This window comes from Panulirus ornatus, chromosome 23 (assembly GCF_036320965.1).
Source record: "Panulirus ornatus isolate Po-2019 chromosome 23, ASM3632096v1, whole genome shotgun sequence".
Taxonomy (NCBI): domain Eukaryota; kingdom Metazoa; phylum Arthropoda; class Malacostraca; order Decapoda; family Palinuridae; genus Panulirus; species Panulirus ornatus.
Window position 1 is genome coordinate 14,944,022 of NC_092246.1, and position 27,270 is coordinate 14,971,291.

General features: G+C 44.5%; 1 protein-coding gene and 1 long non-coding RNA gene across 8 annotated transcripts in view; both read right to left on the reverse strand.

The window, feature by feature from the left end:
- The window catches only part of LOC139756816 (uncharacterized), a 109,392-nt gene extending 83,105 nt beyond the window's left edge, over nucleotides 1-26,287 (reverse strand). Inside the window, exons 1-2 of the long non-coding RNA XR_011714447.1 lie at nucleotides 26,200-26,287; nucleotides 23,196-23,402 (exon numbers count right to left, since the gene is read on the reverse strand). This is a non-coding gene — a long non-coding RNA (uncharacterized lncRNA). The remainder of the gene's footprint in view (nucleotides 1-23,195; nucleotides 23,403-26,199) is intronic.
- On the reverse strand, nucleotides 18,205-21,601 carry LOC139756815 (uncharacterized). 7 transcript variants are annotated; one of them, XM_071676630.1, is made up of 3 exons: nucleotides 18,875-21,601; nucleotides 18,815-18,841; nucleotides 18,205-18,694 (listed from the first exon to the last, which is right to left on the reverse strand). In XM_071676630.1, exons 1-3 carry the CDS (start codon nucleotides 21,185-21,187, stop codon nucleotides 18,302-18,304), a joined length of 2,733 nt encoding a protein of 910 aa, XP_071532731.1. In that variant the 5' UTR covers nucleotides 21,188-21,601; the 3' UTR covers nucleotides 18,205-18,301. The 7 variants fall into 7 exon arrangements, with proteins under 7 accessions (XP_071532731.1, XP_071532730.1, XP_071532726.1 ...); XM_071676629.1 differs by having other exon boundaries at nucleotides 18,788-18,841; XM_071676625.1 differs by lacking the exon at nucleotides 18,815-18,841 and having other exon boundaries at nucleotides 18,205-18,814.
- Nucleotides 26,288-27,270: the final 983 nt, after the last annotated feature.

Consider the following 27,270-nt stretch of genomic DNA (forward strand, 5'->3'; position numbering starts at 1 on the left):
AACTGACTCACTTCCCAAGCTCTCTCATCCCCAACAGACTTCATACTTGCCCCTCTTTCCAAAACTCTTGCATTCACCTCCCTCACAACCCCATCCATAAACAAATTAAACAACCATGGAGACATCACACACCCCTGCCGCAAACCTACATTCACTGAGAACCAATCACTTTCCTCTCTTCCTACACGTATACATACCTTACATCCTCGATAGAAACTTTTCACTGCTTCTAACAACTTGCCTCCCACACCATATATTCTTAATACCTTCCACAGAGCATCTCTATCAACTCTATCATATGCCTTCTCCAGATCCATAAATGCTACATACAAATCCATTTGTTTTTCTAAGTATTTCTCACATACATTGGTAAGGTTATTTAATGTATGTATGACTCATGGTGAGGTGCCTGAGGATTGGCGGAATGCGTGCATAGTGCCATTGTACAAAGGCAAAGGGGATAAGAGTGAGTGCTCAAATTACAGAGGTATAAGTTTGTTGAGTATTCCAGGTAAATTATATGGGAGGATATTGATTGAGAGGGTGAAGGCATGTACAGAGCATCAGATTGGGGAAGAGCAGTGTGGTTTCTGAAGTGGTAGAGGATGTGTGGAGATATATATATATATATATATATATATATATATATATATATATATATATATATATATATATATATATATTTCTTTTCTTTTTTTTTGCTTTGTCGCTGTCTCCCGCGTTTGCGAGGTAGCGCAAGGAAACAGACGAAATAAATGGCCCAACCCACCCCCATACACATGTATATACATACGTCCACACACGCAAATATACATACCTACACAGCTTTCCATGGTTTACCCCAGACGCTTCACATTCAATCCACTGACAGCACGTCAACCCCGGTATACCACATCGATCCAATTCACTCTATTCTTTGCCCTCCTTTCACCCTCCTGCATGTTCAGGCCCCGATCACACAAAATCTTTTTCACTCCATCTTTCCACCTCCAATTTGGTCTCCCTCTTCTCCTCGTTCCCTCCACCTCCGACACATATATCCTCTTGGTCAATCTTTCCTCACTCATTCTCTCCATGTGCCCAAACCATTTCAAAACACCCTCTTCTGCTCTCTCAACCACGCTCTTTTTATTTCCACACATCTCTCTTACCCATACGTTACTTACTCGATCAAACCACCTCACACCACACATTGCCCTCAAACATCTCATTTCCAGCACATCCATCCTCCTGCGCACAACTCTATCCATAGCCCACGCCTCGCAACCATACAACATTGTTGGAACCACTATTCCTTCAAACATACCCATTTTTGCTTTCCGAGATAATGTTCTCGACTTCCACACATTCTTCAAGGCTCCCAGGATTTACGCCCCCTACCCCACCCTATGATCCATTTCCGCTTCCATGGTTCCATCCGCTGCCAGATCCACTCCTAGATATCTAAAACACTTTACCCCCTCCAGTTTTTCTCCATTCAAACTTACCTCCCAATTGACTTGACCCTCAACCCAACTGTACCTAATTACCTTGCTCTTATTCACATTTACTCTTAACTTTCTTCTTTCACACACTTTACCAAACTCAGTCACCAGCTTCTGCAGTTTCTCACATGAATCATCCACCAGCGCTGTATTATCAGCGAACAACAATTGACTCACTTCCCAAGCTCTCTTATCCCCAACAGACTTCATATTTGCCCCTCTTTCCAAAACTCTTGCATTCACCTCCCCAACAACCCCACCCATAAACAAATTAAACAACCATATATATATATATATATATATATATATATATATATATATATATATATATATATATATATATATCATACAAACCTCCAACAGCCAGGATCGATCCCGGGACCCCTCTGCAACAAGCGGGAGCGCTAGCGCTAGGCTATGATCGCCCATAATAGGGAAATGAGCCTGATGGGAAAAGACCGGTGTAAACCACGTTGCTGACCTACGTGAGACGAAGGGTATTCGACTACATAGTATTCGAATAGTCATTTCCCCATTAGGGGCGATCTTAGCCTAGTGGTAACGCTCCCACCTGTTGGACAAGGGTCCCGGATTCGATCCTGGCTGTTGGAGGTTTGTTTGTTTTATGAAGGTGCGCGTTCATATGCACTTTGTTTGTATTCATATACCTCCGCGCTGTACGGTTAGGTTCGGTAAAATTTTATCTGCTGGCTGTGTGAGCCTGATGGGAAATACCACATTGGTTCACACTCAGTCTCTAGCTGTCATGTGTAATGCACCGAAACCACAGCTCCCTATCCACATCCAGCCCCCACAAAACTGTCCATGGTTTACCTCAGACGCTTCACATGCCCCGTTCAATCCATTAAAAGCACGTCGACCACGGTATACCACATCGTTCCAATTCACTCTACCTTGCACGCCTTTTACCCTCCTGTATGCTCAGGCCTCGATCGCTCAAAATCCATTTCACTCCATTCTTCCACCTCCAATTTGGTCTCCCACTTCTCGTTCCCCCCACTTCTGACACATATATCCTCTTTGTCAATTTTTCCTCACTCATTCTCTCTATGTGACCAAACCATTTCAATACACCTTCTTCTGCTCTCTCAACCACACTCTTTTTATTACCGCATACGTCTCTTACCCTTTCATTACTGACTCAATCAAACCAACTCGCACCACATATTGTCCTCAAACATTTCATTTCCAACACATCCACCCTCCTCCGCACAACCCCATCTATAGGCCATGCCTTGCAACCATATAACAATAATGGAACCACTTTTCCTTCAAGCATACCCATTTTTGCTCTCCTCAATAACGTTCTCGCCTTCCACACATTCTTCAACGCTCCCAGAACCTTCGCCCCCTCATCCACATTGTAAGACACTTCCACTTCCACGGTTCCCTCCGCTGTTAAATCCACTACAAGATATCTAGAACACTTCACTTCCTCGATTTTTCTCCATTCAAACTCACCTCCCAATTCACTTGTCCTTCAACCCTACTGAACCTAATAACCTTGCTCTTATTCACATTTACTCTCAACTTTCTTCTTTGACAAACTTTACTAAACTAAGTCACGAACTTCTGCAGTTTCGCAACCGAATCAGCCACCAGCGCTGTATCGTCAACGAACAACCGACTCACTTCCCAAGCCCTCTCATCCACAACAGACTGCATACTTGCCCCTCTCTCCAAAACACTTGCATTCACCTCCCTAACAACCCCATTACAACAGAGTAAACAACCATGGAGACATCACGCAACCCCGCCGCAAAACGACATTCACTGGGAACCAACCACTTTTCTCTCTTCCTACTCGAACACACGCCTTAAATCCCTGATAAGAACAATTCACTGCTTCTAGCAACTTACCTCCCACACCATATACTCTTAATATCTTCCACAGAACATCTCTTTCAACTCTATCATATGCCTTCTCCAGATCCATAAATGCTACATATAAATCCATCTGTTTTTCTAAGTACTTCTCACGCACATTCTTCAAAACAAATACCTGATCGACACATCCTCTTCCACTTTTGAAACCACACACCTCTTCCACAATCTGAAGCTCTGTATATGCCTTTGCCCTCTCAATCAATATCCTCCCATATAATTTCCCATGAATATTCAACAAAATTATATCTCTGTAATTTGAACCCTCACATTTATCCATTTTGCTATTGTACACTATGCATGCATTCCGCCAATCCTCAGGCACTCCACCATGAACCAAACATACATTGAATATCCTTACCAACCAGTCAACACACTCACTCCCTCTTTTAATAAATTCCACCGAAATACCCTCCAAACCCGACGCCTTGACGGCTTTCATCTTCTGCATTGCTTTCACTACCTCTTCTCTGTTTATCAAACCATTCTCCCTGACCCTCTCACTTTGAACACCACCTCGACCAAAATACCCTATATCTGCCACTCTATCATTAAACACATTCCATAAACCTTCATAATACTCACTCCATCTCCTACTCACTTCATCACTACTTGTTATCACCTTCCCATTAGACCCTTTCACCGATGTTACTATTTGTCCTCTTGTCTTACGCATTTTATTTACCTCCTTCCAAAACATCTTTTTATTCTCCCAAAAATTTAGCGATACTCTCTCACCTCAACTCTCATTTGCCATCTTTTTCACCTCTTGCACATTTCTCTTGACCTCCTGCCTCTTTCTTTTATATATCTCCCAGTCATTCGAACTACATCCCTGCAAAATTCGTCCAAATGCCTCACTCTTCTCTTTCACTAACAATCTTACTTCTTCATCCCACCACTCACTACTCTTTCTAATCTGCCCACCTCCCACCTTTCTCATGCAACAGGCATCTTTTGCGCAAGCCATCACTGCTTCCTTAAATACACCCCATTTCTCCCCCAGTCCCCTTACATCATTTGTTCTCACCATTTTCCATTGTACACTCAATCTCTCCTGTTACTTCCTCACACAATTCTCCTTTCCAAGCGCACTTCCTATCAGAACTCTTCTCACCTCGACATTCTCTCTTCTTTTCTGAAAACTTCTATAAATCTTCACCTTCACCTCCAAAAGATAATGATCAGACATCCTTCCAGTTGCCCCTCTCAGCACTTTAACATCCAAAATTCTCTTTTTCACGCGTCTATCAATTAACACGTTGTCCAATAACGCTCTCTGGCCATCTCTCCTACTTACATACGTATATTCATGTATATCTCTTTTTTTAAACCAGGTATTCCTATCACCAGTCCTTTTTCAGCACACAAATATACAAGCTCTTCACCATATCTGTTCACAACACTGAACATCCCATGGACACCAATTATACCCTCAACTGCCACATCACCCATCACTATAACCAGGTCTCGTGCATCAAAGCTGCTAATATACTCACTCAGCTGCTCCCAAAACACTTGCTTCTCATGATCTTTCTTCTCATGACCAGGTGCATAGACACCCATCTCTTTCCATATCAATCCCTGAGCTTACTTTCTTACACTCTATAACACTCCCATAACTGCCGTTTCAGTAGCGCTATTCCTTCCTTTGCTCTTGTTCTCTCATCAAAACCAGACTTTGCTCCGAAGATATTCCCAAGCCACTCTTCCCCTTTACCCTTCAGTTTCCTTTCACTCAGAGCCAAAACATCCATGTTCCTTTCCTCAAACATGCTACTTATCCCTTCTTTTTTCTCGTCTTTGTTACATCCACACATATTTCCACATCCCAATCTGAGCCTTCCAGGTGGATGAGCACTGCCCGCAAGACTCCTGTTTTCCTTTTTAGAAAGTTAAAATACAAGGAGGGGAGGGTTTCTACCCTCCCGCTCCCGTCCCTTTTAGTCGCCTTCTACGATACACAGGGAACAATTGGAAAGAATTCTTTCTTCCCTATCCTCAGGATGTATATATGTAAATATATATGTATATATATATATATATATATATATATATATATATATATATATATATATATATATATATATATATATATATATATATCTTCACCTTAGCCTCCACAAGATAATGATCAGACATCCCTCCAGTTGCACCTCTCAGCACATTAACATCCAAAAGTCTCTCTTTCGCGCGCCTGTCAATTAACACGTAATCCAATAACGCTCTCTGGCCATCTCTCCTACTTACATAAGTATACTTATGTATATCACGCTTTTTAAACCAGGTATTCCCAATCATCAGTTCTTTTTCAGCACATAAATCTACAAGCTCTTCACCATTTCCATTTACAACACTGAACACACCATGTATACCAATTATTCCCTCAACTGCCACATTACTCACCTTTGCATTCAAATCACCCATCACTATAACCCGGTCTCGTGCATCAAAACCACTAACACACTCATTCAGCTGCTCCCAAAACACTTGCCTCTCATAATCTTTCTTCTCATGCCCAGGTGCATATGCACCAATAATCGCCCATCTCTCTCCATCAACTTTCAGTTTGTATGGGTTTCAGAAAAGAGGAGTGAATGTTGGGGTGAAGAGGGTGGTGAGAGTAAGTGAGCTTGGGAAGGAGACTTGTGTGAGGAAGTACCAGGAGAGACTGAGTACAGAATGGAAAAAGGTGAGAACAATGGAAGTAAGGGGAGTGGGGGAGGAATGGGATGTATTTAGGTAATCAGTGATGGATTGCGCAAAAGATGCTTGTGGCATGAGAAGAGTGGGAGGTGGGTTGATTAGAAAGGGTAGTGAGTGGTGGGATGAAGAAGTAAGAGTATTAGTGAAAGAGAAGAGAGAGGCAAGTGGACGATTTTTGCAGGGAAAAAATGCAATTGAGTGGGAGATGTATAAAAGAAAGAGACAGGAGGTCAAGAGAAAGGTGCAAGAGTTGAAAAAAAGGGCAAATGAGAGTTGGGGTGAGAGAGTATCATTAAATTTTAGGAAGAATAAAAAGATGTTCTGGAAGGAGGTAAATAAAGTGCCTAAGACAAGGGAGCAAATGGGAACTTCAGTGAAGGGCGCAAATGGGGAGGTGATAACAAGTAGTGGTGATGTGAGAAGGAGATGGAGTGAGTATTTTGAAGGTTTGTTGAATGTGTTTGATGATAGAGTGGCAGATATAGGGTGTTTTGGTCGAGGTGGTGTGCAAAGTGAGATGGTTAGGGAAAATGATTTGGTAAACAGAGAAGAAGTAGTAAAAGCTTTGCGGAAGATGAAAGCCGGCAAGGCAGCAGGTTTGGATGGTATTGCAGTGGAATTTATTAAAAAAGGGGGTGACTGTATTGCTGACTGGTTGGTAAGGTTATTTGATGTATGTATGACTCATGGTGAGGTGCCTGAGGATTGGCGGAATGCGTGCATAGTGCCATTGTACAAAGGCAAAGGGGATAAGAGTGAGTGCTCAAATTACAGAGGTATAAGTTTGTTGAGTATTCCTGGTAAATTATATGGGAGGGTATTGATTGAGAGGGTGAAGGCATGTACAGAGCATCAGATTGGGGAAGAGCAGTGTGGTTTCAGAAGTGGTAGAGGATGTGTGGATCAGGTGTTTGCTTTGAAGAATGTATGTGAGAAATACTTAGAAAAGCAAATGGATTTGTATGTAGCATTTATGGATCTGGAGAAGGCATATGATAGAGTTGCTAGAGATGCTCTGTGGAAGGTATTAAGAATATATGGTGTGGGAGGCAAGTTGTTAGAAGCAGTGAAAAGTTTTTATCGAGGATGTAAGGCATGTGTACGTGTAGGAAGAGAGGAAAGTGATTGGTTCTCAGTAAATGTAGGTTTGCGGCAGGGGTGTGTGATGTCTCCATGGTTGTTTAATTTGTTTATGGATGGGGTTGTTAGGGAGGTGAATGCAAGAGTTTTGGAAAGAGGGGCAAGTATGAAGTCTGTTGGGGATGAGAGAGCTTGGGAAGTGAGTCAGTTGTTGTTAGCTGATGATACAGCGCTGGTGGCTGATTCATGTGAGAAACTGCATAAGCTGGTGACTGAGTTTGGTAAAGTGTGTGAAAGAAGAAAGATAAGAGTAAATGTGAATAAGAGCAAGGTTATTAGGTACAGTAGGGTTGAGGGTCAAGTCAATTGGAAGGTGAGTTTGAATGGAGAAAAACTGGAGGAAGTGAAGTGTTTTAGATATCTGGGAGTGGATCTGGCAGCGGATGGAACCATGGAAGCGGAAGTGGATCATAGGGTGGGGGAGGGGGCGAAAATTCTGGCGGCCTTGAAGAATGTGTGGAAGTCGAGAACATTATCTCGGAAAGCAAAAATGGGTATGTTTGAAGGAATAGTGGTTCCAACAATGTTGTATGGTTGCGAGGCGTGGGCTATGGATAGAGTTGTGCGCAGGAGGATGGACGTGCTGGAAATGAGATGTTTGAGGACAATGTGTGGTGTGAGGTGGTTTGATCAAGTGAGTAACGTAAGGGTAAGACAGATGTGTGGAAATAAAAAGAGCGTGGTTGAGAGAGCAGAAGAGGGTGTTTTGAAGTGGTGTGGGCACATGGAGAGAATGAGTGAGGAAAGATTGACCAAGAGGATATATGTGTCGGAGGTGGAGGGAACGAGGAGAAGAGGGAGACCAAATTGTAGGTGGAAAGATGGAGTGAAAAAGATTTTGTGTGATCGGGGCCTGAACATGCAGGAGGGTGAAAGGAGGGCAAGGAATAGAGTGAATTGGAGCGATGTGGTATACCGGGGTTGACGTGCTGTCAGTGGATTGAATCAGGGCATGTGAAGCGTCTGGGGTAAACCATGGAAAGCTGTGTAGGTATGTATATTTGCGTGTGTGGACGTATGTATATACATGTGTATGGGGGGGGGGGGGGGTGGGGCCATTTCTTTCGTCTGTTTCCTTGCGCTACCTCGCAAACGCGGGAGACAGCGACAAAGTATGATAAAAAAAAAATAAATATATATATATATATATATATATATATATATATATATATATATATATATATATATATATATATATATATATGTGTGTGTATATATATATATATGATATTTATTTATCTAGTTATTTTGCTTTGTCGTTGTCTCCCGCGTTAGCGAGGTAGCGCAAGGAGACAGACGAAAGAATTGCCCAACCCACCCACATACACATGTATATACATACACGTCCAAACACGTAAATATACATACTTATACATCTCAACGTACACATATATATACACACACAGACATATACATATATACACATGTACATAATTCATACTGTCTGCCATTATTTATTCCCATCGCCACCTCGCCACACATGGAATAACATCCCCCTCCCCCCTCATGTGTGCGAGATAGCGCTAGCAAAAGACAACAAAGGCCCCATTCGTTCACACTCATTCTCTAGCTGTCATGTAATAATGCACCGAAACCACAGCTCCCTTTCCACATCCAGACCCCACAGAACTTTCCATGATTTACCCTAGACGCTTCACATGCCCTGGTTCAATCCATTGACAGTACGTCGACCCCGTTATACCACATCGCTCCAATTCACTCTTTTCCTTGCACACCTTTCACCCTCCTGCATGTTCAGGCCCCGATCACTCAAAATCTTTTTCACTCCATCTTTCCACCTAAAATTTGGTCTCCCACTTCTCCTCGTTCCCGCCACCTCTGACACATATATCCTCTTGGTTAATCTTTCCTCACTCATTCTCTCCATGTGACCAAACCATTTCAATACACCCTCTTCTGCTCCCTCAACCACACTCTTATTATTCCCACACATCTATCTTACCCTTACATTACTTACTCGATCAAACCACCTCACACCACATATTGCCTCAATGATCTCATTTCCAGCACATCCACCCTCCTACGCACAACTCTATCCATAGCCCACGCCTCGCAACCATACAACATTGTTGGAACCACTATTCCTTCAAACATACCCATTTTAGCTTTCCGAGATAATATTCTCGACTTCCACACATTCTTCAAGGCTCCCAGAATTTTCGCCCCCTCCCCCACCCTATGATTCACTTCCCCTTCCATGGTTCCATCCGCTGCCAGATCCACTCCCAGATATCTAAAACACTTTACTTCCTCCAGTTTTTCTCCATTCAAACTTACCTCCAAATTGACTTGACCCTCAACCCTACTGTACCTAATAACCTTGCTCTTATTCACATTTACTCTTAACTTTCTTCTTTCACACACTTTACCAAACTCAGTCACCAGCTTCTGCAGTTTCTTACATGAATCAGCCATCAGCGCTGTATCATCAGCGAACAACAACTGACTCACTTCCCAAGCTCTCTCATCCACAACAGACTGCATACTTGCACCTCTTTCCAAAACTCTTGCATTCACCTCCCTAACAACCCCATCCATAAACAAATTAAACAACCATGGAGACATTACACACCCCTGCCGCAAACTTACATTCACTGAGAACCAATCACTTTCCTCTCTTCCTACACGTACACATGCCTTACATCTTCGATAAAACTTTTCACTGCTTTTAACAATTTGCCTCCCACATAATATATTCTCAATACCTTCTACAGAGCATCTCTATCAACTCTATCATATACCTTCTCCAGATCCATAAACGCTACATACAAATGCATTTGCTTTTCTAAGTATTTCTCACATACACTCTTCAAAGCAAACACCTGATCCACACATCCTCAACCACTTCTGAAACCACACTGCTCTTCCTCAATCTGATGCTCTGTACATGCCCTCACCCTCTCAATCAATATCCTCCCATATAATTTCCCAGGAATACTCAACAAACTTACACCTTTGTGATTTGAGCACTCACCTTTATCCCCACTTGCCTTTGTGCAATGGCACTATGCAAGCATTCCGCCAATCCTCAGGCACCTCACCATGAGTCATACATACATTGAATAACCTTACCAACCAGTCAACAACACAGTCACCCCCATTCTTAATAAATTCCACTGCAATACAATCCAAACTCGTTGCTTTGCCGGCTTTCATTTTCCTCAAAGCTTTTACTACCTCTTCTCTGTTTACCAAATCATTCTCCCAATCCCTCTCACTTTGCACGCCACCTCGACCAAAACACCTATATCTGCCACTCTGTCTTCAAACATATTCCACAAACTTTCAAAATACTCACTCCATCTTCTTCTTCCATCACCACTACCTGTTATCACCTCCCCATCAGCCCCCTTCACTGATGTTCCCATTTGTTCCCTTGTCTTACGCACTTTATTTACCTCCTTCCAAAACATATTTTTATTCTCCCTAAAATTTGATGGTACTCTCTCACCCCAACTCTCATGTGCCTTCTTTTTCACCTCTTGCACCTTTCTCTTGGCCTTCTGCCTCTTTCTTTTATACATCTACCAGTCATTTGCATTATTTCCCTGCAAAAATCGTCCAAATGCCTCTCTCCTCTATTTTACTAATAATCTTACTTCTTCATCCCACCACTCACTACCCTTTCTAATCTGCCCACCTCCCACGCTTCTCATGCCACAAGCATCTTTTGCGCAATCCATCACTGATTCCCTAAATACATCCCACTTCTCCCCCACTCCCCTTACGTACTTTGTTCTCACCTTTTTCCATTCTGCACTCAGTCTCTCTTGGTACTTGCTCACACGAGTCTCTTTCCCAAGCTCTCATACGCTCACCACTCTCTTCACCCCAATATTCTCTCTTCTTTTCAGAAAACCTATACAAATCTTCACCTTCGCCTCCAGAAGATAATAATCAGACATCCCTCCAGTTGCACCTCTCAGCACATTAACATCCAAAAGTCTCTCTTTCGCGCGCCTATCAGTTAACACGTTATCCAATAACGTTCTCTGGCCATCTCTCCTACTTACATACGTATACTTATGTATGTCTCTTTTTAAACCAAGTATTCCCAATCACCAGTCCTTTTTCAGCGCACAAATCTACAAGCTCTTCACCATTTCCATTTACAACACTGAACACCCCATGTATACCAATTATTCCCTCAACAGCCACATTACTCACCTTTGCATTCAAATCACCCATCACTATAACCCGGTCTCGTGCATCAAAACTACTAACACACTCACTCACCTGCTCCCAAAACACTTGCCTCTCATGATCTTTCTTCTCATGCCCACGTGCATATGCACCAATAATCACCCATCTCTCTCTATCTACTTTCAGGTTTACCCATATCAATCTAGAGTTTACTTTCTTACACTCTATCACATACTCCCACCACTCCTGTTTCAGAAGTAGTGCTACTCCTTCCCTTGCTCATGTCCTCTCACCAACCCCTGACTTTACTCTGAAGACATTCCCAAACCACTCTTCCCCTTTACCCTTGAGCTATGTTTCACTCAGAGCCAGAACATCCAGGTTCTTTTCCTCAAACATACTACCTATCTCTCCTTTTTTTCTCATCTTGGTTACATCCACACACATTAAGACACCCCAATTTGAGCCTTCGAGGAGGATGAGCACTCCCCGCATGACTCCTTCTTCTGTTTCCCCTTTTAGAAAGTTAAAATACAATTAGGGAAGGGTTTCTAGCCCCCCACTCGCGTTTCCTTTATTGGCCTTCTACGGCACCCGAGGAATGCGTGGGACGTATTCTTTCTCCCCTATCCCAGGGATATATAACCCCTTTGATATTTTCTGAAACATTCCCGAAGTGAAATTACTTCCCTGGTCTGACTGTATAATTTCAGGCATACCTACCCAGGAGAAATATTTTACTAACTCTCTTATGATATCTTTAGAATGGATGCTACGTAATGGTACTGCTTCTGGAAATGTGATAGATGCACACATTACCGTTAATCAATACTGATTTCCTTTACGTTTTTTTAGGTAGCGGACCTACACAATCAATTACAATTTTGCTAAAAGATTTACAAAAAGCAGGAATTGGCTGCAATGGTGCTGGCTGTATAGTCTCGTTGGGTTTACCTACTCTCTGACATAATTCACGTCTTACAATACTGAAACACATTTTTCTTCATATTTGGACAATAAAAATGAGTTGATATTCTATCATTTGTCTTCTTAACTCCCAAACGTCCAGACAAACAAGAACTATGAGACAGAGCAATTACATGTACCCTATACTTCTTTGGAACTACAATTTGCTTTCTGACCTCCTATTAATCAGATGCTGAAACACAAGCAGGCCTCCATTTTCCCATTAACACACCATTTTGTACATAAAATCCGACTGACACATCACTCTCATTCCCATTTCTAGCAGCTTCACTCCAACATTCTCTCAAACTCTCATCACCTCTCTGTAACACTATCAACTCTTCCTTGTCCACAACAAAATTTGGAAATACATCAATTTTTAATTCCACTGTGCTCTTCTCAGCTCCAATTTCTATTCTATTATTTCTATATCCATACTCTTCATTAAATAATTCACCTAAATCATAATCGACTTCTCCTCTCTTCAACATTGACCTGGTCACGATACAAGCTGCATAAATCATTTCTCTACACTGTACATTACTATCAATCTGATTCTCTACAGTTTTATTTGTCATGTCGTTCATCTTCATGATAGTATCCACTTCAAATGGATTACTGCTCATAATAGGATCTGGAACTAATTTGTCTGTCAAGTCAATACCAATAACATGTGTACTCCAGGCATAGGAAATTCCTCACATATCCCAACCTTTACATAGCCACTCATAAAGCCACTCTCAAGTTTCATATAATGCAATGGGATAGGATTGCCTAACCATAACCCTTTTACATCTATTTTTCCCCAGAGTAAGACTCCTTTGTCCACTATAATTCATCTTTCAGAATTAAACTCTGATTTGCCCCAGTATCCTTCAATATGAAAATTTTCTTCTCAGGACTACCTTTAATTCCAACTTTTCCTTCAGTAATATATGGCTCATGAATTGCATACTTTGATTTACCCACATTGTGTCCATTACTTCTTACCTCACTAATATCATGTTTCTGTTCACAAGCAACATCTAATCCTATAGTCTTCGGTGATTTTTGACACTGATATTTACCATGACCAAATTCTCCACATCCCAAACATTTCTTTGGTGGTCTCTCCTGTTTACTAACATAAGGGTTATAACTAAACTGAAGTCATGAGTGCCTGTATTGCTTTTATCTTTGGAATCTATTTCCTGCATTGTTTTGTGGCCCATAGTTATGTGCACCGTCCACATAATAATGTTGACTAGGCTGTTGAACATTTGAATAGTGTGGATACTTGTATGGGTTGTCATAATTCTATCTATTCCTCTGTCTCATCATACTTTGTTTACATGCTGTTTCTTTCTTACAATATTTGTTAGCTAATTCTAACTGGTCAGCCATCCTGGCTGCTTCCGTCACATTTTTCACTCTACTCTTGGATATTTCATAATACATCTCAGGTTGTAAGCCATTTTTGAACTGTTCTAACAGGATTAGTTGCCTCTGGTCCTCCGTTGTTTCTACTTTTTCTGACCTGCACCATCTATCTAATGTCATTCCACATTCTCTAGCCATCTCCAGATGAGTTTGTCCACTAATTTTCTTGACGTCCTTAAACCTTCTCCTGTATGTTTCTGCGTCCAGTTCCATAGTTTGTAATACTGCTTCCTTAACAGCCTTATGATCTACTGATTCTATTAAACTGAGACGTGCATACGCCGCTCTAGCCTTACCCTTAGATTTACTCTGCACCAACATAGCCCAGTCAATTTCATCTTATTCTTTATAGTTGCAAGTTTTTCAAACTGAATAAAGAAATCCTCAGCCTCTTTTTCTATAAACTCAGGTAACTGACGTACTCTATTATCTTTATCTTCAAATTTCCTCCTTGTGCTCTCACTTTCTAATTGCCTAAGCCTTACTTCTTTATCAGCCTGGATTCTCTCTTTTCTACCTCTATTTGTTTCTTTCCCCAAGCTCACATTTTAATCTTAATCTCTCCATAGCAATTTTTTCACAATTATCAACATCTTGAGGATCCTTCAGTATTGATAAGGACACCACCTGGTCAATTAATTCTCTCTGCCTGTCAATTTTGACATGTGTCTGCAGAGAAATTCCGTAATCAACTGCCACCTGGTTCAGTTCATCATTATTGCACTGGTACAGAAAATGTATATCCTGGGTTTCAATAAATTTCTTAACGTTATCTGCCATGTTAAAACACACTACATTTGAAAGTATGAACACTTACTTGTTTAGAGAAATCTTCTCCATATATTGCAAGAGAGCACAGAAGGTTCGTTGTGTGTGCGTCTAACTGTCTGTCTGTCTGTCTGTCTGACCATCTATCTGTCTCTGTACGTGTGCATATGTTTGAGAGAGTAAATGAATAATGCATGTTGCATTACCTATGACATAAAACTGTAAGTTAGAATGAGTTTATGATGTTTCAACACGTCATATCTGCTGCAGGATCATGTCAGCCGTGGAAGCCGGCCTGATAAACCTGTGGGTGAAGAAAGGAATTCCCAACATTACTACATGCCTCTACCCGCCAACGAGGGTCACCGTCAACACATTCCTCTCTCTCACAAACCTTTGGGTAAAGGAACGCCACGCAAGATCTCAGTAGAGTAGATATATTGGATGATGTACTGAATTTATGGTTAAATGACAAGATTTTTGTAATGTTTCTTGTGTAATGCGCAGTGAATATCATGTTTTGTGTTACAGGGTTTGTTTGTGATCTTTGCTGGCGGACACGTAGCGAGTCTACTCCTCTTTTGCCACGAATATCTGGTTGCATTTGTCCTTCAGTTGGAAAAAGAAAAACATCAGTACTTGATACCACAGACGAATGACTATGTTAGGTAATTAATTCATAGCTGGAAAAAAAGTTTGTTTCCTTATATCAAGCTGTCCGTAACATAGACCAAGAACACCTAAACATGCAAGGCTTTTAAGAAGTGGAGCAAGGAACTAAATTCCTGACGAAAGGGATTCACTGATGCTGAAAATTAGCCCAACAAATCATTCTCGCATGACCAGATCAGTGCCGACATATTTTGGTCTAAAGAAATTAAACATTCTGGATATATATTTGCAATCACGACAGATTCATTTTCTTTACTGTACAAGTGTAAGTTCTGTTATAAGAAGTATAATATAACTGATTCAACGGATTTTTCATTTTTCCTTCCAGACTAAATTTTCTTTGCCAAAACACAACGCAACAAAAATTCCGCTGTATTTTCTTGTATTTGCAAATACATAAAAATTCATGTGTAAATGTATATAAGTATAATCAGGTCAGTATGTGTATATATATATATATATATATATATATATATATATACCCTCGGGGATGACAGACAATCTCGTTAAAGAACTGGCTGCTTAACGATCGTCTATATGATTTGTCTTGTTGAGGCCAGATCATCTCGCCTGGGTCTGTGTGCTCTCTCTCTCTCTCTCTCTCTCTCTCTCCCTGGCAGCGTCTTTGTCCCCAGCAATACCAGCAATCCTATACCTGGCGGGCGATCGGTCGCCGCTGTCGTCTACGCCATTAACCATCTGCGCTGCAGCGTCCTGCGCCACCTATTCGCTCGTAGTCATCTTGCGCCACGCCGGCCGAACTACATTTCTGGGTCTTGCTCCTCGTCAACACGCCATGTTCAGGCTCATAGTAACAAGGTCAACGCACCATCCACAGACACACACACACACACACATTAATCCTGAAAACAAACACAAGAAGGCTAATATTCATATGTCACAGTAAACGTGACACACAGGTGAACGTCATTACGCGCAGGTGAACGCCATTACGCATAGGTGAACGAGCGTACGTTTGTGTGTGAGGGGACATCAGCACATACACACAGTTAGGGAGCCATGTGGGAGGGGGGGCTCCACCTCGTGCCTGAGGGTCTGGCACTCACAGATGCACAGAAAGAGGTCTTGGGCAAGGAGGAGGAGGAGGAGGAGAGGAAGGAGGAGGTGGAGAAAGGAGGAGTGTTCCTAGTGGGTGTGAGGAGGGAGGGGGTATGTGTAGATTAGGGTGAGGGCGTAAAGTTGGTGGAGGTGAGATGAGGGAGTGTTGGTGATCGATGGAGAGAGAGAGAGAGAGGGTGGGGGAGGAAATGGTGAATGGGGTGTGGGTAAGATGGAGGGGAGGTTAGAGTAGTGATCGAACAAGGAGGGGAGGAGAGGTAATGACCTTGGGGTGGGGGGGTGAGGAAGTTGGGGAGCTTTGGGTCGTGGGGAGTTAAAGGGGGAGAGCCGCCCCTCTCCCCCCTCCCCCCGCCAGACAGAAGGCCCTATCGCCCTGTGGGCCACTGTGGCACCCCTCTGACCCTCAAGCCACCGTGATGGCCCTCGGGGGTGCGGGGTCACCATCATCATGGCCACTCTATACTCCCCTTCATCCCTCTGGCCACAGTTATGGCCACCCTACACTTCCTCTCTTATCGTACACTTATCCTACCGTCTGCCACAGCCGGCCGGGCCAACCGCAACGCACTTTAAAGGTACGTGACCCATAACACACCCTCGCCCCACACACACACACACACACACCTCCCACACTCCTACAGTAATATCGTAGCCGCTGAGGAAACCATGGCCCCCCCTCCTCCTCTCCTCCTGACGCAGGTCACCTCGCTAGGACCTTCCTCAAGCGATCTAGGATCACTACTAGACCTGTCATGACCTCGGGTGACCCAGGATCACCACTTGACCTGTCATGACCTCGGGTGACCCAGGATCACCACTAGACCTACATCGTGAGGGCAGGGTCAGGTATTAATCCCCTCCCCTCCTGCCTGCCTGCCTGCTGAGGGAGGAGGAGGAGGAGGAGGAGGCGTCGGGTAGGGGAGGTGGAGGGGAGGGGAGAGGAGAGGGGAGATTCATCTTATTGATCCCATGGCAAAGCTCTGATTCGCGAAGGGGGGAGAGGGGGAACGGAGGAAGATGGGGATGAGATAATGAAGAAGAGAGACAGGAATGGAATGGAAATGAAGGAAAGGGCGCGAATGGAATGGGGAAAGGAACAGGAAGGATGGAGGGAAAGAAAAGAATGTCTTTCCTAAACAATGAGAGAGTGGATGATGATGACCAGTTATGAGGGTGTTCATATGGCCAAAATTTCCATGCTGGAAGGTGGGGATGACCGTCCATTCATGTTCACTTGGGAACCGTGGCAGCAATAACGCGTTACGTGCACTCTCGTAGCGTTACGTAGTTATAATGAGTCGCATCTTAGTGTTACGACGTGGTCACCACCTCACTGTTACGTGCTCACCACCTCACTGTTACGTGCTCACCACCTCACTGTTACGTGCTCACCACCTCACTGTTACGTGCTCACCACCTCACTCTTACGTGCTCACCACCTCACTGTTACGTGCTCACCACCTCAACCCATTTCCTGCTCCCCCAGTCTTCGTCAGAAGGGAGGGAGGGTTGCACATGTTGTATATGGAAGTGTTCGCATGTGTTGTATATGGGAGTGGGTGTTCATATGTGTTGTATATATTCGTGATCATGGCATTGATCATATGTGTTGGTACAGTTAGGTTAGGTAAAATGCCGTCTGTCTCTTACCATGGTATAGTACCTGGCAATGAGTAAGAGACAGGAGAGAGACAGACAGACAGAGAAGAGAGAGAGAGAGAGAGAGAGTCACTCAAAAGGTCTATCACACAAGTCCATTAAAAGATTATAATAATGAATTAATGATGATAAGTTAACTAGATGCATGTAAGCCAGCTTTCACACCCAGAACCATTATCCTAAAAAAAAAAAAAAGAAAAAACATTTATTTCAAGAGTCTTAGGTAAATACGTGTTAATGATTACACATAAAGTGATCAATTCTATATAAAAAGAGAAACATTAATATGTTGGCCAAACGGTGATTCAGGATCACTAGGGAACTTCATCCCTCACACATCAACAGTCTCGAGTATCTTTCTTCCCAGGATTCACCTCGGCCAACCCCACGCCAGGCACGTCATCAGACGTCAGCCCTCTCACGCCCTCAGACACGACCCCTCCTCTAGCCTCAATATACGACCTGATCGCACCGGCCAGATCTTGAGACATGAGTCCTTTGCCCGTGTATACGAACAAATTAGCATAAAAGGATTCATCGTCCTCATCCTCAGACGTGGCCTCAGACATCTGTCTTCCGGCCTCATCCTCAGACGTGGCCTCAGACATCTGTCTTCCGGCCTCATCCTCAGACGTGGCCTCAGACATCTGTCTTCCGGCCTCATCCTCAGACGTTGCCTCAGACATCTGTCTTCCGGCCTCATCCTCAGACTCAGACATCTGTCTTCCGGCCTTATCCTCAGACTTCGACATCTGTCTTCCGGCCTCATCCTCAGACTTCGACATCTGTCTTCCGGCATCATCCTCAGACATCTGTCTTCCGGCCTCATCCTCAGACATCTGTCTTCCGGCCTCATCCTCAGACATCTGTCTTCCGGCCTCATCCTCAGACTCAGACATCTGTCTTTCGGCCTCATCCTCAGACTCAGACATCTGTCTTCCGGCCTCATCCTCAGACATCTGTCTTCCGGCCTCACCCTCAGAGTGGGGGGAGTAGGAGGCCTGCCGCCAGCCGTCCCTCTCGCGAGTGGAGCCATTCTTTCTCGGTTTGATCAAGCGCTTGATGTCACTCTCGGCCATCTGGACATCTTCCTTCCGTCCCAGGACATCGATTGTGCTGTACTTCTCCTTCCTGGCCGGCACGTAGATGTCAACACGACGCCTCCTTCTGATATCCCCCACGCTCCTTCCTTTCTTACCCAATATCCGGCCGTGAAGGCTTGGGTCGATGTCCAGCATTTTCAAGACCCAACCAGAGGGCCAGACTCTAGAAGGACGGTCCTCCTCGGCGACCTTGGAGGCTTCCAGGAGAAGGTTGTCAGAAGTGCGCTGAGTGAGGTCCACCAACTGCTGCACTTTCAAACAGGCCTGAGTGACCTCCTGTCGACCTCCCTGAAGGATGAGGTAGCTGCCTCTGTCAGGCAGGGTATTCTTGATGTCAAATTCTTCCTCGAGCAGCGGGATCTTCCATATGATGCCCAGCTGCTCTGAAACGGGGATCTCCAACCACTCCACCCACTGCTTCCTGCTCCTGTTGGTGTACTTCATGACGTCCATCCAAAGCCCATCCCGTCTCCTTAAGTTATTACCAGATCCTTGGGCTGTGGTTCTGGCGGGTCTCTGGTTACCAGACTCCACCTGAGCTGAGGTTCTGGCGGGTCTCTGGTTACCAGACTCCACCTGAGCTGGGGTTCTGGCGGATCTCCGGTTACCAGACTCCACCTGAACTGAGGTTCTGGCGGGTCTCTGGTTACCAGACTCCACCTGAGCTGAGGTTCTGGCGGGTCTCTGGTTACCAGACTCCACCTGAGCTGGCGTTCTGGCGGGTCTCTGGTTACCAGACTCCACCTGAGCTGGGGTTCTGGCGGATCTCCAGTTACCAGACTCCACCTGAACTGGGGTTCTGCCGGGTCTCCAGTTACCAGACTCCACCTGAGCTGGGGTTCTGGCGGATCTCCAGTTACCAGACTCCACCTGAACTGGGGTTCTGGCGGGTCTCCAGTTACCAGACTCCACCTGAGCTGGGGTTCTGGCGGATCTCCAGTTACCAGACTCCACCTGAGCTGAGGTTCTGGCGGGTCTCTGGTTACCAGACTCCACCTGAGCTGGGGTTCTGGCGGGTCTCTGGTTACCAGACTCCACCTGAGCTGAGGTTCTGGCGGGTCTCTGGTTACCAGACTCCACCTGAGCTGGCGTTCTGGCGGGTCTCTGGTTACCAGACTCCACCTGAGCTGGGGTTCTGGCGGATCTCCAGTTACCAGACTCCACCTGAGCTGGGGTTCTGGCGGGTCTCCAGTTACCAGACTCCACCTGAGCTGGGGTTCTGGCGGATCTCCAGTTACCAGACTCCACCTGAGCTGAGGTTCTGGCGGGTCTCTGGTTACCAGACTCCACCTGAGCTGGGGTTCTGGCGGGTCTCTGGTTACCAGACTCCACCTGAGCTGGGGTTCTGGCGGGTCTCTGGTTACCAGACTCCACCTGAGCTGGGGTTCTGGCGGGTCTCTGGTTACCAGACTCCACCTGAGCTGAGGTTCTGGCGGGTCTCTGGTTACCAGACTCCACCTGAGCTGGCGCTCTGGCGGGTCTCTGGTTACCAGACTCCACCTGAGCTGGCGTTCTGGCGGGTCTCCGGTTACCAGACTCCACCTGAGCTGGGGTTCTGGCGGGTCTCCGGTTACCAGAGTCCACCTGAGCTGGCGTTCTGGCGGGTCTCTGGTTACCAGACTCCACCTGAGCTGGCGTTCTGGCGGGTCTCTGGTTACCAGACTCCACCTGAGCTGGCGTTCTGGAGGCTCTCTGGTTACCAGACTCCACCTGAGCTGGCGTTCTGGCGGGTCTCTGGTTACCAGACTCCACCTGAGCTGGCGTTCTGGCGGGTCTCTGGTTACCAGACTCCACCTGAGCTGGCGTTCTGGCGGGTCTCTGGTTACCAGACTCCACCTGAGCTGGCGTTCTGGCGGGTCTCTGGTTACCAGACTCCACCTGAGCTGGCGTTCTGGCGGGTCTCTGGTTACCAGACTCCACCTGAGCTGGCGTTCTGGCGGGTCTCTGGTTACCAGACTCCACCTGAGCTGGGGTTCTGGCGGGTCTCCGGTTACCAGACTCCACCTGAGCTGGGGGAGCGGCTGTGTGGCTCAAGCCAGCACCAGCATCCTGGATCTGCTCGTTCACGACGGGGTCAGTGTCTCCCGTACTTCGCACACAAGAGAGCCAGGTTTGTGCCATGACGATCACAAGGTGTAGGAGGACGAATCCGCTGAGCCACGTCTGCCAGGTGCAGAGGAGGAAACCTATGAGGCGCCTGAGGTAGCTCGCCTGCACCACAGGCCTGGACGCTTCGTTCTTCAGGATGAAGACGTCTCTGAACAGATGCTTCAGTCTCCAGACGTTCCTCACCAAGGGGATGGATACGTCTGGCTGGACCTACACCGGGGGCTTGAAGGCCTTCCCCCGCACCATCCCCAAGAGAGGGACGTAGAGGGAGTGCCTCAGCGTGTGCCTCTCCTCCAGGAGGGTGAGCAACCGTGACTGTTCCTTCTCGAGGACATCGACCATCAGCTACATCAGTATCACCACCAGGCAAACTCCAAACAAGACGTAAGTTAGTCCTTTGAATTGCATCATTCTCAATTGTAATATTATTCTAAATAGTTTGATAAGGACGTGAGATTCCAAAAAGACAAATGAAGAAATACGTGGGCACCGTGAGGGGTGCGGGCTGGCGGAGTAGGAGGAGGAGGATGCTTGTGTCATCCACGGTGTTGGCTGGAGGTAACATGTCCGTACCTCAAGTGTGTTGTTGTGGGCGAGATATGTAGTCATGGTGGCGGGAGGAGCGTGTGGGGCGGGTAGGTGGGATGGAAATCTTCCCATCCTGTATTACTTTCCCACATGACGAGGAAAAGAGATGAAATGGAATTAGTGGAGAGGGAGAGTGGAAGTTGCAAATGGTGGTGTCAGCACAGTTCACACACCCCAACAACCACCACCCCTCATGTTGGGGCGTCCGAGGTTGGGAGGGGATTAGTGATGGGCCGGTTCTGAGTGGAGATCCACGCTGTATCTTCGCTACCTTGTGTTCTGACTTGACCTGTTAAGTTTAGAAATGAATAGTTTCTTTAAAACACAAGCCTTAATTGTACGCCTGCGAGGAGTCCGGGGATGATGGCGAAAAAAGAACTTAATGATAGACCGACATAGAGATAGATAGATGTTGGACTAAAGGACATAGGGGCTGTGTTACCGGACTATACCCTCGGGGATGACAGACAATCTCGTTAAAGAACTGGCTGCTTAACGATCGTCCATATGATTTGTCTTGTTGAGGCCAGATCATCTCGCCTGGGTCTGTTTGCTCTCTCTCTCTCTCTCTCTCTCTCTCTCTCTCTCTCTCTCTCTCTCTCTCTCTCTCTCTCTCCCTGGCAGCGTCTTTGTCCCCAGCAATACCAGCAATCCTATACCTGGCGGGCGATCGGTCGCCGCTGTCGTCTACGCCATTAACCATCTGCGCTGCAGCGTCCTGCGCCACCTATTCGCTCGTAGTCATCTTGCGCCACGCCGGGCGAACTACATTTCTGGGTCTTGCTCCTCGTCAACACGCCATGTTCAGGCTCATAGTAACAAGGTCAACGCACCATCCACACACACACACACACACACACACACACACACACACACACATTAATCCTGAAAACAAACACAAGAAAGCTAATATTCATGTGTCACAGTAATAGACATGAAAGCCATCACGCACAGGTGAACGCCATTACGCGCAGGTGAACGCCATTACGCACAGGTGAACGAGCGTACGTACGTTTGTGTGTGTGTGTGTGTGTGTGTGTGTCTAGCGTGAGGGGACATCAGCACATACACACAGCTAGGGAGCCATGTGGGAGGGGGGGCTCCACCTCGTGCCTGAGGGTCTGGCACTCACAGATGCACGGCCAGCCACCACCTCGGGACGCTGGTAGAGAGATTTAGCGCACAGGTGCTAGTGAGCAGTGGTTTGGCGATGCCTCCTTAGCAAAGCCTGCTATCACTAGTGGGTTGTTAAGCCATCTCTCTTAATTTCACTTATTCAAGCTGAGTTATGAGAATCATGCCCCGCAGTGACGCATCTTTGCTGCGTTTGTCGTTAAAGTTTACGACTGGAGGATGTAAAGTAATCCTCAGTTAGAGAGGGAAGGTAATCACCAGTCCCACAGACGAACAACAGACAAAATTCACAAATTACCTTGGGTTATACAGAGAAGCAACTCGCGCGTGCGTTCCTTTGCTGGAGACGACGTCTGGCAGCCTCTGATGTTGTCGGTGTGATACGGCGTCAACAGATGGCTCTGCTTGGCACGGCGCCCAGGTGGGGAGGTGCCAATATACAGACCACCCCCCCCCCCCATACAGGTGCTGGGTCTGTCAGCTGAGAAGAACACTGAGAGGCGATCTGAAAAGAGGAATGTTCAGGAAACTATAAATAGAATAGGAGGTTGCTGTAGGGATCATAATTATGCTGATGTTGGTTGACGAAAGGAAAACACACTGATGCAACACACACACACACACACACACACACACACACACCTGTTAAAGGCTTCATGTGCCCGTCTCCCTCTCTGTGGCTCCATGGTTGTTTGATTTGTCTATGGATGGGGTGGTTACGGAGGTAAATGCAAGAGTTTTGGAGAGAGGGGCAAGTATGTAGTCTGCTGTGGACGAGAGGGCATGGGAAGTGAGTCAGTTGTTGTTCGCTGTGTGTCGTCGCTGTGCGTCAGGAGTGAGTGAGGTACTGGGGCACATCAAGGAGGAATCTGTCAACATGCGCCAGATAGTGAGCCACTGACATGTGTTAGGGAGTGGCAGGTGATATGTAAGTGACGTCACGCACGTATCAAACAACATCAGAGGAGGTCTTGGAAGAAGTATGTCAGTCATAGATTCAAGAGCAATACCACGAGTATCTCTACCGTGTAATCATACATCAATAACGTGTATATCCTGAACAAATATGCAGTGCAGAGGTACACATTACTCCATAAATGTAAGAAAATAAACCTCTATGCATTTCTTCACAAGCAGTGAAGACATTTGGAACATAGGTAATTCATATATATGAGGCATCAGCAGGAGGAGTGAGGGGGAAGGTTGTTCTGTAAATTAAATCAAACTAAATGCGGCCTGACATGACAGGTCCACACCAGACGGTCTAGCTCTTCGCACCATTCTAGTATCATGCTCCTATATAACTATGTTATTCCTCCTTGAACATGCTAAAGCCTATCTTACTTGTTTTGTAGTTTCTTTACTCTTTCTTATATGAAGTTCTTTCATATCATTTGAGAGAAACTGTTGGTTTGTTTTTTCTCTGTCTTTTTAAAAAACTCATTTTTCAGAAAGACCAGAATGTATATGGCACTGCACCAACGAATGGGAAGTTATGAAACAATTATGAAGGGAAACACAACAAAAGACAAAACAAAAAAATATGAAAAAACTGTTGATATACACATGAATTTCATCTGTTGAACTGCACCCCCTTTGGTATCACAAATGTACCATTGACTCTACTATAATCCTTCAGAATATCCACAGTATCTGATGGTAATCTAAGTCAGGAGTACTGCTTATACATAAAGTCAGTGGTCATCTTGCCATCAACAACAGCGCCTTGTTTTTCCAAACAAAAGGGGGGGGGGGGGAGAGAAGTTTGGGTCCAAAGAACAAAAATTCTTTCTTATTCTCTGCTTGCATTTTTTCTTCACATTTTAAATTTCTCACCAATAAGCATAGAAAATAATGTCACACAAATATTTTGACCGTTGGTTGAAGATTGTTTAGAGTATAAGAAAAACTCACATTTACTGCCATGAATGAATGACCTTCCTACTCTACTGCAAGCTGCTGGATGAATGACACAAGATGGCATAAGGCTTCTTATCCAATCATCCATCACTACCACTTTATATCGCCGGGTAATAACTTACAAATATAATCTAATTCACTTTGAAAATACTATTTATAAATTTTAACACATACCTACTAGCAACATAATTCTAATGAATGTTTCAAACAATATCATCTTACTCTTTCCATTTTGTTTATGGTTTTCAAGAGTGCATTTTACAAAAGACGAAAAATTCTGATTGAACGCTTATATCCATTTTCCTTCTGGTTGGGGCCAAAACTGTGTTTCATTACCAACTAAAAGCATCAAATCACATGTCAAACCTCCCTGAAGAGTTACAAAGGAGGCTCAAGCAACATGGACTGCCAGAAGGATGGAACAAGTGAACACTGTACATTGTAAATATACTGAGGTTCAGGGTTTTTTTTTCTCCCTAAATCGATATTTCACTGACAAACCTTAAGAGAAATGTTTTGAATAAAAGGGATGGCAATCCAATTTGGATATCCAAAGCTTCTTTTCATCCTCACAGTGACTGTGACCGATGTACCCTTCTGCCACACTCAGTAGCCTCACACTGAATCAAATAAAGGCTTGGTTCTGGAGTTTTCTTCTTATATGATGTACAGCAAAAAATAAATAAATAAATAAATAAATATACAGCAACTTTCTGGTAGTGCTATTTTCATTCCCGCATAATGCTTGAAAGAACAAGTTTTGGAGTTTCCTCTATGCGCTCGTTGCTAAGGCATCTGGAACGAAATTTCCCACATGGACCAACTACACCTACAGTTTCAAACTTTTTCCTCAAGGGTTTTCCTCACAGCAAAATTCAAGACGACTGCAGTATGGTCAGTGCAATACACACCTGAAATAATAGGAGACCCAGTCGACGAACTAAGTTTATATTAACAGTTCATTGTTTTCAGCATTTATTTCAGTGATTTTCCCTCAAAATCTCCATCCCAATGATGCAGTGCCTTCCGCTGTGTAGCAGTTTACAACCTAAACTAATTTAACCTAACCTAAACTAGCCTAACCTAACCTAGCTTTGCTCACATGAACATAAATAACACAACTGAGCCTCCTATAATATCACGAAAGTATTTGATTTGGATTTCGTTGTTTAAAGGTTGCCGCTTTTTTTAATGACTGCACCAAATGAAAACTTTAACAAGGACGGTTGAATCCCTCATAGTCAACTGTTAACATTATATTAACGTGTGAAATGGCTACGCTGACAGTTATGTACCTTAGGAAATATCACTGTTTGTGTTCTTCTGGCGTATGCTAAAGGATTTTTTGAGATCTTGACCACTACTGCAAGCAACACACGTACCTCTTCCTCTGATTATGTCATAACTTGAGTTATTGTGTATATATTAATCCACACCACAAGGTTACTTCCTCCCCTTGTCCAACTTGTTATTGTCTTGTTTGCGAAAATTTCCAGCGACCATTTTTCAGACGCAAAGACGAACATTTAGAGCGAACATAATCCGTAGGCAACGAATACTCTCAATGGGCACGTACAAACACATCGAACTTTCCAATATCTTAATGGGTACATATAATCACTTACAGTGAATATTCCCAGTATGCACATACGACCATATGAAGCGATCACTCTCACTTAGAACGTACAAGCATTTCCAGCGAACATTTTCAGTGAACACTCGCAACGAACGTTCGCTATGAATACACAAACAATCTTTTCATTGATTTATCTACAAAATACATTTCAGAAACTGCCCTTTAAAGAACGCAGCAATAAATCAGTGATACGTAAAACAATTACACGTAAAAGAAGATAGAATTCACAAGAGCAAGATAAAAGAAAGACACATTCTAATAAACAATATTTGCAGGTTCAAAAAAGATCTTACAATGGCCATCAGAGCCCCATATATCTGCCAACTTTATCCCTAAATTTTGTTTCGCTACTTCAACCGAATTCTCTCTCTCTCTCTCTCTCTCTCTCTCTCTCTCTCTCTCTCTCTCTCTCTCTCTCTCTCTCTCTCTCTCTCTCTCTCTCTCTCTCGTGTCTTAGGCTTGTAAGGAAGACTTAATTCATCTATCCTCAATCCTTCATGTGTGTTATGGTAATAGGCTAATAATACTGTTTGTGTATTTGCCTCCGGTACAGATCCATGTTGGCCCTCATTTGCATAATTCCAGTCTAGTGTATTATCAAATGCGTCTGAAATATTCCATCAGAAACTGTTCACATTTCAAACTCACCGTTCTGATGAAGCCAGAAATATTACATCAGCTGATTTAAATATATACCCATTACTTACATGATTACGTCAGTAGTTTAAGAATATAGAACAGGTATTTCTGTAGATCGAATAACGTCATAAGGGTTTTACTATCAGACGAGAAGTGGAAGAAGGTAAATAAAAAGAAT